Below are 13,102 nucleotides of genomic sequence, written 5' to 3'. Positions count from 1 at the left end.
ATTGGCCCCTGTCTGAGCTCTTTTCCATTCCATATGGATGGCTAACGCCAATGTCACATGCATAGTGCCCATCATGCACTTTCTATGCCTTATCTCATTTGACAGTGGCACGGATCCCATGGGGGTAAGTAGAGCAAGTGTTATCGTCACTGTACGGCTCAGAGAAGTTGGCGTCACACACGGGTTGATGACAGGTGGGGCTGGCCTGGAGCTGTGCTACTCTCCATCTCCTGTTTTTCAGTGATGGGTGATACCTCTATTCTGGGCTGTGTCTCCCCCCCACCCCCAGGTGTGCCCAGTGACTGAGTCACCTTCACTCTGCACCCCTTTCCTGCAAGTATCCAAGGGAGGAGCCCAAACTGATCCCTTTGTGTAAGCTGCTGAGGGGTCACGGACATGTGAAGCTCTCTGCCTTGAGGATTTCACTGCAATGTAAGATTTGCCCATAAGAAAGATGGGAGGGGAGTTCCTGTTGTGGCTCAGCAGAAACAAATCTGACTAGCATCCACGAAGACATAGGTTCGATCCCTGGCCTTGCTCAGTGGGTTAAGGATCCAGCGTTGTTGTGAGCTGTGGTATAGGTCACAGACTCAGCTTGGATCTGACATTGCTGTGGCTTAGGCCAGTGGCTATAGCTCTGATTCAGCCCCTAGCCTGGGAACCTCCATATGCCTCCAGTGGAGGCGTAAAAGGCAGAAAAAAAAAAAAAAGTTTGGAGTTTCCTTCATTGCTCAGCAGAAACGAATCTGGTCTAGTATCCACGAAGACGTGGGTTTGATCCCTGGCCTTACTCAGTGGGTTAAGGATTGGGCATTGCCATAAGCTATGGTGTAGGTGGCAGACGTGGCTTGGATGGAGCATGGCTGTGGCTGTGGTGTAGGCTTGTGGCCCTGATTCTACTACTAGCCTGGGAACTTCCATATGCCATGGATGTGGCTCCCAAAAGTATAAATAAATAAATAAAATTAAATACAATTCTTCTGGAGAACTAACACTTTCCTCTTCACAAGTGTAATGGATGTCATTCTTGGTCCACAGCTAAAGTTGGTAAGGAATACTTTTTTTTTTTAAGGGCCACACCTGTGGCATATGGAAGTTCCCAGGCTTGGGACTGAATCAGAGCTGCAGCTGCTAAACTACACCATAGCCGCAGCAATGCAGGATCTGAGCCCCATCTTTAACCTACACCGTAGCTTGTGGCAATACAGGATCCTTAACCCACTGAGTGAGGTCAGGGATCAAACCCACATCCTCATGGATACTAGTCAGGTTCGTTACTGCTGAGCTGCAACATACACTCCCTTTTTTTTTTTTTAAATGGCCACATCCATGGTATATGGAAGTTCCCAGGCCAGAGACTGAATGAGAACCACAGCTTTGACCTATGCTACAACTGGAGCAACACTAGATCCTTTAAACCACTGCTATGGGCCAGGGGTCAAACCCGTACCTCCATAGCAAACCAAGCTGCTTCTGTCAGATTCTTAACCCACTGTACCAGATTGGGAACTCCAGAACTGGGAATCTTTACAATTGACCTTTACTGTTACTTCTCTTGCCTGATAAGTTTGTCCTTTTGTTCTCTTAAGATCATTATTACTGAGACCTATTCTGACAAGCATTGTGGCCAGGCTTAGATTACAGAATGGCTTAGACCAAAAATGATTTAAGTCAAGAAAGCCATACCTGGTTCTTTTCTCCAGGGACCCTAACCCCAACCCTATCTGCTTACATGGGACAAATTACTTTGTGTGGCTTAGTCCATTAATGTGTGAAGCTTTAAAAAATGTGTTCATTTTTTTTCTGATTCTAAATCTAATTCATAGAAAAATCTAAAATGTGGGAAGAGTAGAAAGTTTCTCTAATCACAGAAACTACAATTGTGGGAAGAGTAGAAAATTTCTGTAATCACCTCCAATTCCTCAGAGATAGCCACTGATAAAAGTCTAGTGAGCATAATTCCAGATTTTTCTTTGTGTATACCAACAAATACACAGAATTATGATCATGGTATAATACTGTTTTTTTTTTTTATTTTATACTCCTTTTTTATTCTCAAGTCCGGAAATTCCATCAGTCAAAAAAAAAATTGCTTCTTGGAGTTCTTTTGTGGTACAGTGGGTTAAGGATTCTGGCATTGCCACCGCAGCAGCTTGGGTTGCTGCTATGGTGTGGGTTCAGTCCCTGGTTTGGGAACTTTCACATGCGTTGGCACGCCCTGCCCCCCCGCTGCCCCCCTAAGAAAAGGGGAAAAAAAAATCCCCTCAGCACAAAACAGAATTGCCCAGACTCAAAATATCCCTCCCTAATATATATACATATATATATATATATATATTTTTTTTTTTTTTTTGGTCTTTTTAGGGCTGCATCTGCAGCATATGGAGGTTCCCAGACTAGGGGTCCAATCAGAGCTATAGCTGCCAGCCTACGCCACACCCACAGCAACTTGGGATCTGAGCTGTGTCTGCAACCCACACCACAGCTCACGGCAACGATGGATCCTTAACCCACTGAGCGAGACCAGGGATGGAATCCACAACCTAATGGATGCTAGTCGGGTTTGTTAACTGCTGAGCCATCATGGGAGCTACCCCCTCCCTAATATTTATTATAATGTCTATTTTATTTATTTTAGGGCCACACCTGCAGCATATACAAGTTCCTGGGCTTGGGGGTCTATTCAGAGCTGTAGTTGCTGGTCTACACTGGAGCTTGTGGCAATGCCGGATCCTTAACCCACTGAGTGAACTCGCATCCTCACGGTCTCTGTGTAGGGTTCTCAGCCTGCTGAGCCATAACGGGAATTCCCTGTGGTGGCAATTTTAACATATGGCCACAAAATCTTGGATACTCCTTCCTTTAGGAGGTAGAACTTGAATTTCCCAGTCACTTGAATGTATGGCCTAGACTTGGTGACTGCTTTTAGAATAGAATGTGGAAAATGAAAATAGTAATTTTTACAGTGGAAAAACTGGCAGATATCACATTAACCAAGTGGTCAAGGCTGGTGAAACAGTTTTATACATCCTTAGGGACCAGAGATTGAAAATATTGGCAAAATGGTAGTTGATGGAGCAACTTTCTGAAGAAAGTGGGTGGAAGGGCTGAATCAGCTAGTGGAGACAGAGAAGCTATACCCGATGGTAGGAAGGGAATCCGTCTCTCCAGACTAGAGGAAAGAAGAGGGATGGAATAAGATGCCATTTGTAAGGGGAACAGGAGACCCAGAGAAAATATTGGTGGCTGAGCCTCCACATCTGCTGTGTGACTTCAATTCCTAGCTTCCGTGATCTTCAACATATGTGTATCACAGCAAAGATAAGTGGGAACATTTCATCTGAGCTTTCAGTTTTGTCTCACAGGTAAAAAAGTAAGGGCCAGGATTAGAGACAATAAAGATGCTATAAAGAGGGCAGTTCAGATGATTAACTGTGGCACCTGAGAAAGCAGAGGGAGAGGAAAAACTGGAGGAATACAGTGTCCAAAGTCTGGAGGAGAAGGCAGGAACTAAAATGGTAAGAGCTTGGGGTGAGGGAAGAGAATATTTGAGAGTCAAGATTTTAGGGAAATTCCCCAAAAAGTTCACCTGTGGATAAAAGTAGGCAAGGCTAATAGGACCAGTGGGAAGCAATTGGGAAATCAAAATATCTACATATTTTCAATTGCTCTGGTGTTTGATGTTCCAGAGTGTATACCCTGGAACAATACAGCATAGTAAGACTGGGCTTCAGCATTGGAGAGAGGTATACGTTTCTTTGGTAAAATGGAAAAAGGTGTATTAGGCAACTAGAAATTCTCATACTAAGTGAAATTAAGTCAGAAAGATAAATACACTTGTGATATCACCTACATGTGTAATCTAAAATGTGGCACAAGTGAACCTATCTACAGAATTAAAACACTCAAACTAGGAGAACAGATTTGCAGTTGCCAAGGAGGAGGGAGTGGGATGGACTGGGAGTTTAGAGTTAGTAGATGAAAACTATTACATTTAGAATGGATAAGCAATAAGGTCCTGCCGTACAACACAGGGAACTTTATTCAATCTCTTATGATAGACCATAATGGAAGATAATATGAGGAAATACATATGTATGACTGGGTCACTTTGCTATACAGCAGAAATGGACACACTGTAAATCGACTATAATAAAATTAAAAAAAATAGGAGTTCCCATTGTGGTGCAGTGAAAATAAAGCCTACTAGTATCTGAGGACGCCGGCTCAGTCTCTGGTCTCACTCAGTGGGTGGGGGATCCAGCGTTTGGTGTAAGTCTGTAGGTCGCAGACGCAGCTCAGATCCTGCTTTGCTCTGGCTGTGGCAGAGGCCGGCAGCTGTAGCTCCCATTTCACCCCTAGCCTGACAACTCAATATGCTGCACCAGAAGCCCTAAAAGGCAAAACAAACAACCCAACAAGCAGAAAATAAAGGTGTATTAAGATATAAACAATGACTTCCTGAAAACTGTCCTGGCCCTAATACTTCCAGGAGTTTGTATTCTCAAGCTTGGGGACCATGGCTCCGAATGCTTCCACTTACTCCAATGATCTCATCTACCTGCATTGTTGTTGACTGCTCAGGTTCTTACCTTTAGTCCACACCTGTTCCTTTCTCTAAAGACCAAGCTTCTCTAAACTCTCAAGTCCTCCAGCACTCGGGCTTCATCTTCCTTCTCTCACAGTATTAAGGAGCTTGCAGCTTCTAGAACACACACTGCGTTCCACCTCTTCGCCTGGAGACTCCATTCACATCCCCTCCCCAGCACTCGCCTGTGTAGCTGGGGCTCTGGATTCAGCCTGTCTAGGCTTCCATCTCTAGACATCACCTGGAAACCCGCTCAAAGTGGCAGATCACTAGGGCAGTACAACTAACTACTTCGGGGCGGGAAGACGTTTCCCACATTTTAACCGTGAAGAACGTTTGCACTGCACACCACAGCGTTCAAAGTCCCTAGGCTGCCAGCGCTCTCAAAGGCGCATCAATCACACGGTAGCTTCCTTTCTTAGAACCGAAAAGGGGCAGCGCCCACCCTGGAAATAAAGTGCATCGTAGACGAAATCCCAGTGGTCAACACGCCTCCTCCGCCCAACACCTGGCGGGGTGTGTCGGTGGCTTAGGAGCCCCGAGGTCCCGCCCATCTCTGCCTGCCCGCCGATCTTAAAGCGGGCTGGGAGAGCGCCTTCCCTAGGCAGGCGGTGGACCCACAGAAAGCCTTTACTATTTGAGGGTTAGAGGGCAGATCAGCAACTCGCGCGAGACCCACATAGTAATCTCGCGAGAAGTCTGGAAGGCGGCAGGGATGGCGGCGGCGGGAACTGGACCCGGCCCGGGAGTGGGTGCAGGAACCGGCCCAACAGCGGCCGTAAATGCAACACCGGCAGAAGAAGGGGAGACGAAGCCGGTAGCAGCGGTAGCAGCCGCTCCGGCTGGCGAGGGGACGTCTGTTACTCCAGCCGCGGAGCCAGTGTCGGGAGAGGCGGAAAGCGGGTGAGACGTCCTGCGGCCCGAGGAGCACAGGGGGAGGGAGACCCGCCCCTCTCGGAATCCCGCGGCTCCTGGGAGCCCTCCTGTCCGCCCCCACCGAACCTAGGCCTTGCGGCCAACGGCTCCCCCTGTCCGCTCTGGGACCTTAGTCCCGCCCGCCATTTGACCCGTCCCTTCTGAACTGCATCTCAGACTACGCCCCTTTCCTCACCTTTCGAGCCAGGTTTCTTGTACCTCCCGGCCCTAGCACCCCGGCAGGGGCCTGGTAATTCACTGTAATAGCCGGAACCCTTCACAAATCCCGGAGAGGAAACCACTTTTGCATTGCCAGACTGGAGGAAGTAATGGTCCTTCTGAAAACTGTGATGAAGAGCTGCATCTCTACGAACCTCCCCCAGGACCGATTCCACTCCGTGTAGAATTTCTGTAGGGATCGATTAGGTTTCCCTGTGCCCGGTGGGCTTGCGTCCAACTTGGCCACATTCTTCCCAACCCTGGGCATCCAGTCTGAGAACAAGCTTGGCTGAAAAAGGTGTAGGACTGTGAAATTCAGCTGTAGTTGAATCAACATCTTTGGGAGTAGGCGTTTTTGGGTTTGTTTCTCTTGAAAATTCAGTGCTTGAGTGCTTTCCTTATCTCAACAGGGATGCAAACTCGGTTGATGTAAGTGGTGGCTTGGAGACGGAATCCTCTAATGGAAAAGATACACTAGTAAGTATTTGTTTTGGCACGTTTGCAGGGCAAAACAGTTGGTTTTTATTTTTTACTTAAAAATTTTTTTTTTCATTTTAAGGCCACAGCTGCGGCATATAGAAGTTCGCAGGCTAGGGGTCAAATCAGAGCTACAGCTGCCAGCCTATGACACAGCCACAGCAACGCAAGATCCAAGCTGTGTCGGTGACCTACACCACAGCTCATAGCAACGTGGGATCCTTAACTCACAGAGCGGGGCCAGGGATCGAACCCACATCCTCACAGATACTATTCGGGTTTTTACCGCTGAACCAGAATGGGAACTCCCATTGTGGAAGTTGGTTTTTTGAAGTTTTCAAGCAAATCAAAATACCATTAGGTTAGTTAACTTGATTCTGTAATGGCTCTGCGGACACAGGAAGGTGCTGGGGATACTTCAGAGGTGATGGATACTCAGGCGGGCTCCGTGGATGAAGAGAATGGCCGGCAATTGGGAGAGGTGGAGCTACAGTGTGGAATATGTACAAAGTGGTTCACAGCAGACACGTTCGGCATAGATACCTCGTGAGTATTTCTTACAGTCTTTGTAAAAATTGCTTTGTAAGATGCTAGATTTCGACCTGTTCAGCACCTGAATGGTTTGTTTGTGGGCAAATGTAAATGCGTAGTATTTCCTTTGTCACCTGAACCCTGTTAAGTGAATACTTGGGTTTGAGTCAGGAACTGCTTTAAACTCTGAGCATGTTTTCTGTCTACTGAAGGCATAGCAATTTTTTGTTTTGGTTTCTTTCGTTCTTTTTTGGCCTCTCCCACAGCATGTGGGATGTGGAAGATCCCTGGTCAGGGTTCGAACCCAAGCCATAGCAGCAACATGAGCCGCTGCAGTGACACTGCCAAATCCTTAACCCTCTTCGCCACGAGGAATTCCTTTTGGTTTCCAATTCCTTCCCTTTAGGTGTCTTAAATTCTCTCCTCAGCAAAAACCAGTTTCCAAATCTTTGACCCGTTCTAGTGAATTAAAATCATTTTTATGGATGCTAGAGAATGAAAGTCTCTTTTCCTCATTTGAGGGATTTAGTCACCTACCATCAATATGAGCATTACTGAGTCTGTGGAAATAACTGTACTGCTGGCTCTCTCGATGGTGTCTTTTTTTTTTTTTTTCTTTTTTGGCATATGGAGTTCCCAGACCAGGAGTCACATCCAAGCCACAGTTGCATCCTAAGTTCCAACCTATGCTTTCTAAGTAAAAAGTTAAAGAAATGCTAATGTTTTCATTAACATGTGACTGGTTACCAGAGATAGGCTGCTTAAAAAAGAAAGAAAAATTCTGAAGAATCAGAAAGAAAGAATTTATCTTGGTAGGAAGATCTATAGGGAAAATATACAAGCTAAGCAAAGCTGGTCAGTTAGAAAAGACCTACAATAAGGCCACTTTGGCCATAGAGAATTTGTTTGGATAAACAGGGCCTAGGAAAGGAATTTTACCACAGCAATAACTTGGAGCAATCCAGAGAAGTGATCAAAGCACAGTTCAGAGTGTTGGTAGAGACCAGTTGGTACCTGAATTTAAGAAGTTTCACCTAAAGCCCGCCAGGTGGGAGAGATTAGCCTTTATTGCTGAGATGGAAGGAGTGAGTGAGCTAGCTGGGTATGGAAAAGGCCACTGTAAACACCTGATTGTGTTTGAATTGAGTATTAACTATATACCTGCCTATCTGTAGTCTGAGGCTTTGCCTTCTGTTAGTGAGCTTATCACAATGGGTATTTAACAGAAAGGGGTTCTAGAGAGAGGTAGAGATAAGGAAACCCGTCTTAACATTCATGAGGATGTTGCCTAATTCCTTGCAGGGCGGTGAGAGACACACTCTGGAACTTTCTCTTTGAGGATACCTTCAGCTAGTTTCGGCAGAATCCAAGATAAACCTGCCTTTGTTTTGATTTCTTCTCTTCCAACTTAAACCAGTCTTTTGTTTTTCTGTTACTTTCTCCTTTTCAAGACTGAGCTCTCTCTGTAATTTTCCAGTCATCCAGTGCAGTTGCCATCCTCAGTTGCTCCCTCTACTGCCTTCTTTTTTTCTTTGCTTTTTGGGGCTGCATTTGTGGTATATGGAAGTTCCCAGGCTAGGGGTTAAATTGGAGCTGCAGCTGCTGACCTACACCACAGCTCACAGCAGTACCAGATCCTTAACCCACTGAGTGAGGCCAGGGATCGAACCCACATCCTTATAGATACCCGTTGGGTTCATAACCCGCTGGACCACAATGGGAACTCCCAACTGCCTTCTTCCTCTCTGCTCTCAAACAGACATGCCTTCTCTTGCCCCTGAGCTCACCTCTCGGGAGATTTCCTGTGTGATACAAGCATAGAACTGCTTAGAACTCCTTTTACTTCCTGTCCACCCCCATCAAGTCTACCCCCAAGCCTAACCAGTGTTTTTTCTTCTTATACATTTGCTTGTCCCTTCCATTCTTATTATTTCACTCTAAGTGGGGCCTCCTTTTTTTGTTTTTAACCTTCTGCTGAAACTGCTATAGAAGCTTCTTACACAGATTCCCATTTCTTAATTTCTTCCTCCCTTCAGACCCATCGTCTCATCAAGCTTATTACTTTCACCTGTCGCATCCCTGTCACGATGTTCCTACTACCCACAGAGAAAACCTGCTTTCCCCGGGCATGTAGGGCCTCTGGTACTTCTGCCTTTCAAGCCTTGTTTGATACCATATCTCTGACAGCTGCCCTCTGTTAGCCAAGCTGGTTTACACCAGCTTGCCCCCTTGCCTCCTAGTTTGCACTTTCATGTCTCTACACAAAATAGTTCACCTGTAGAAAGGAAAACTGACTCATCTTTCCAAATCCAGTTCACAGTTTGTGCCCTGGAAAAAAATCTTCTTTGGAATTTCTTGGTGGCTCAGTGGTTTAAGGACTTGGCATTGTCACTGCTGTGGAGTGGGTGCACTCCCTGGCCCTGGAACTTCCGGTGTTCCTTGGGCACAGCCAAAAGAAAAGAAAAATCTTCCCTCTTTTTTTTTTTTTTTTTTTGTCTTTTTGCCATTTCTTGGGCCGCTCCTGCGGCATACAGAGGTTCCTAGGCTAGGGGTTGAATCAGAGCTGTAGCTGCTGGCCTACACCACAGCTCATGGCAACACCAGATCCCCAACCCATTGAGCAAGGCCAGGGATTGAACCGGAAACCTCATGGTTCTTAGTCGGATTCGTTAACCACTGCGCCACGACGGGAACTCCCGGATAATGTCTTAATAAATTTTTGTGACAGGGAAATCCTGGCATTGTAAAAATATGAGCCCTGTTTTGGTGACCTTTTAAGTTTTAAAAGTACATTAATATATTATCACTACTATCTATCTTTCATGGAGGGAAAGGATCCCTGTTGATTTACTTCTCGTAAGTCTGTGTTCAGAAGTTCACTAATTTGCACAATTTGGCTGTTCTGCAGATCCTGTCTACCTTTCATGACCAACTACAGTTTCCACTGCAATGTGTGCCATCATAGTGGGAATACGTATTTCCTCCGGAAGCAAGCAAGTAAGGACCAGTTCTGCAATACTGCAAAGTGATTGTCCTCTAGTTAGCTGGAAAAGAAAAGAGATTTGGGCTGAGCCAAATCAGGAAACCTTTGCCTGGCAGCCAGTATAAGTTACACTGGGGCTTCCCTCTGATCGTTGCTATTGTCCATGTCAAATCAAATAATGACTGTCTTTGCCGCTATAGTTGTTAACTTAACCTGTGGACCATCTAGTGGAATATTCTTTTGGTAATAGGGATATATTACTCAGGTAATGTCTTTTTCCATTTTGTTTTTATAGACTTGAAGGAAATGTGCCTTAGTGCTTTGGCCAACCTAACGTGGCAGTCTCGAACACAGGATGAACACCCAAAAACCATGTTCTCCAAGGATAAGGTAGAGATAGAATTATTGTAATTGCAATTATGCCAAAGAATCAAAAAGTACTTCTGTAGTGTTTCTGTAGAGAAATCAGCTGATATTCTTATGGGGGTTCCCTTGTAGGTAACATTCTGTTTTTCTCTTGCTGCCTTTAGGATCCTCTCTTTATCACTAACTTTTGCCGTTTTTATTATGATGTGTCTTGGTGTGGGTCTGTTTGGGTTCAGTTTGTTTGGGGCCCTCTGTGCTTCTTGTATCTTGAATCCAGTATCCTTGAGATTTGGGAAGTTTCCATCGATAAAAAGTACTTCTGAATTTGAATACAGTGGACCCTTCAACAACACGAATTGGAACTTCATAGGTCCACTTATATGCAGATTTTTTTTCACTAAATTATTGCAGTCCTATACCATTCAAGGTTGAATCCTTGGATGTGGAATCACAGATACAGAGGGCTAACTGTAAAGGTATACGAGGATTTTTGACTGTGCAGACAGCACCCCTGACCCCTTGGCAGAGTTGTCCAAGGGTCAGTGGTACACTCACTCTAACAATAACTTCTTCCCCCCAGTTTTTATGAATATATGACTGTAGATTCAGGTGATTTACTGATTTTCTGCTGTGTGCACATTATATCATTGGATTAGTTATTAGTAGAAATGGCAAAAAGACAAAAAAAAAAAAAACTGAATCCAAGTTGCAGCTGCAACCTATGCCATAGCTGCAGCAACGCCAGATCCTTAATCTGCTGTGCAAGGCCGGGGATCGAACCCTCGCTGCTGCAAAGATAAAGTCGAATCCTTAACCCATGGTGCCACAGCGCGAACTCCAGTTTGAGCCGTTTTTATAGATGCTGATCACTTGTTATCGTCAAGGAAGACGACCAGTTTATACGTTCCTTTTATTTATTTTTATTTTAAGATTTTAATTTTTTCTATTATAGTTGATTTACAACATTCTGTCAATTTCTGCTGTATAGCAAAATGACCCAGTCATGTATATATGACTAGAATAGAAATATATATATACACACACGCATTCTTTTTCTCACATTATCCTCCAGCATGTTCCATCACAAGTTATTACATATGGTTCTTGGTGCTCTAAAGCAGGTATACATTCCTTTTTTTAAAAAGATTTATCCTTTATCGTTAAATTGGGAAACCACTTGACTAAAGTCAGGACTCAGAATTAGATGATTAGCCAGTCCATGAATCTTTCCTATTGTGATTCATGGTAAAAATAAGACAAATTTTAGAATGATGGAGTTTACATTGTGACTTATATACATTTAAAACTGAAACACCCTCTGGTATTCATTCACCCTCTTAGTATTCATTTAAAACCGAAACACCCTCTGGTCTCTTCCCTCTGCACACTGCTATTTTCTATTCTAGTCAATGCTAGTTTTGACCTATAGAACTGACTTTATAACCTGTTAACTGACTGCAGCCTATAGTTTGAAAGACACTGGTTAGTATAGGGGGTTTAGTGAGACTAACATATTTAGGATCAGACTGACAAGGGAGTTTTCTACTAACCAGAGGTTAAGACTTAATCCTGTAAGGTGGAGGAGTCAGCAGAGGGTCCCCTCCACAAGCCCCTTTTTTTTCCTGCATTAAAAGAGCATGCATTTAAATAGAGCTTTCCTGGGAGTTCCCATTGTGGCTCAGCAGAAACAAATCTGACTAGTATCCATGAGGACGCAGGTTCCATCCCTGGCCTTGCTCAGTGGGTTAAGGATCCAGCATTGCTGTGAGCTGTGGTGTAGGTTACAGACGAGGCTTGGATCTGGCGTGGCTTGGCTGTGGCGTAGGCCAGTGGCTATAGCTCCAATTTGACTGCTAGCCTGGGGACCTCCATATGCCACAGGTATGGCCCTGAAACGGTAAAAGATAGATAGATAGATAGATGTTTGCCGTTAATAGGTTTGGTTTTCTTCTCTCTTTTTTTCCCAAATTATTATTTTGAATTTATAAAATATACAGAAAAATTCAAATAGTGCAGTGAACATGTGTTTATTCTTTTATTTTTAGCCTTTTATTATTATATTTTTCTACTGTACAGCATGGTGACCCAGTTACACATACATGTATACATTCTTTTTTTTCACATTACATGTTCCATCATAAGTGACTGGACAGAGTTCCCAGTGCTGCACAGCAGGATCTCATTGCTAATCCATCCTGAAGGCAACAGTCTGCATCTATTAATCCCAAGCTCCCAGTCCATCCCACTCCCTCCCCTCCCCCTTGGCAACTACAAGTTTCCAAGTCCATGATTTTCTTTTCTGTGGAAAGGTTCATTTGTGCTATATATTAGATTCCAGATAAAAGTGATATCATAAGGTATTTGTCTTTCTCTTTCTGACTTACTTCATTCAGTATGAGAGTCTCTAGTTCCATCCATGTTGCTGCAAATGGCATTATTTTGTTCTTTTTTATGGCTGAGTAGTATTCCGTTGTGTATATATACTACATGTTCCTAATCCAATCATCTGTCCGTGAACATTTGGGTTGATTGCATGTGTTGGCTATTGTGAGTAGTGCTGCAGTGAACATGCGGGTGCATGTGTCTTTGTCTTTTTGCCACTTCTGGGGCCGCTCCCTCGGCATATGAAGGTTCCCAGGCTAGGGGTCAGATTGTAGCTGTAGCTGCTGGCCTACGCCAGAGCCACAGCAATGCGGGATCCGAGCCTCGTCTGCAACCTACACCACAGCTAATGGCAACGCCGGATCCTTAACCCACTGAGAAGGCCAGGGATCAAACCTGAAACCTCATGGTTCCTAGTCAGATTCATTAACCACTGAGCCACGACGGGAACTCCTGCATGTGTCTTTTTTAAGGAAAGTTTTGTCTGGATACATGCCCAAGAGTGGGACTGCTATGTCATATGGTAGTTCTATGAATAGTTTTCTAAGGTACCTCCATACTGTTGCCCATAGTGGTTGTACCAGCTGACATTCCCACCAACAGTGCAGGAGGGTTCCCTTTTCTCCACAGCCCCTCCAGCA

The 13,102-nt window shown here is 44.7% G+C and overlaps 1 protein-coding gene and 2 long non-coding RNA genes across 8 annotated transcripts in view; 1 reads left to right on the top strand and 2 right to left on the bottom strand.

The window, feature by feature from the left end:
• The window catches only part of LOC146395873 (uncharacterized), a 979,457-nt gene that overhangs the window by 896,759 nt on the left and 69,596 nt on the right, over nt 1–13,102 (bottom strand). The gene's annotated exons all lie outside the window — the stretch shown is intronic.
• LOC146395875 (uncharacterized) lies at nt 4,025–5,006 on the bottom strand. The gene is made up of 2 exons (XR_014829926.1): nt 4,593–5,006; nt 4,025–4,393 (listed from the first exon to the last, which is right to left on the bottom strand). It is a non-coding gene; the product is annotated as an uncharacterized LOC146395875 (long non-coding RNA).
• ASH2L (ASH2 like, histone lysine methyltransferase complex subunit) overlaps nt 5,279–13,102 on the top strand; it is a 36,293-nt gene continuing 28,469 nt past the window's right edge. For 3 of the 6 annotated variants that reach the window (XR_014828811.1, XR_014828812.1, XM_021074652.2), the window contains exons 1-5: nt 5,279–5,491; nt 6,133–6,199; nt 6,600–6,745; nt 9,639–9,727; nt 10,009–10,103. Coding sequence is in view for 4 of the 6 variants with exons in the window: in XM_021074652.2 (XP_020930311.1) it covers nt 5,304–5,491; nt 6,133–6,199; nt 6,600–6,745; nt 9,639–9,727; nt 10,009–10,103 (585 nt within the window). In the remaining 2 variants the exon portion in view is untranslated. 6 annotated transcript variants of the gene reach the window in all.

Source organism: Sus scrofa, chromosome 15 (assembly GCF_054392235.1).
Source record: "Sus scrofa isolate SSC_HxYL_T2T_F1_AM1 chromosome 15, Sscrofa_HxYL_maternal_Yorkshire_Landrace_v2.0, whole genome shotgun sequence".
In the NCBI taxonomy this organism is placed as follows: Eukaryota; Metazoa; Chordata; class Mammalia; order Artiodactyla; family Suidae; genus Sus; species Sus scrofa.
The sequence above is the reverse complement of the archived record's forward strand: the minus strand, read 5'-3'. Positions and strand labels throughout refer to the sequence as shown.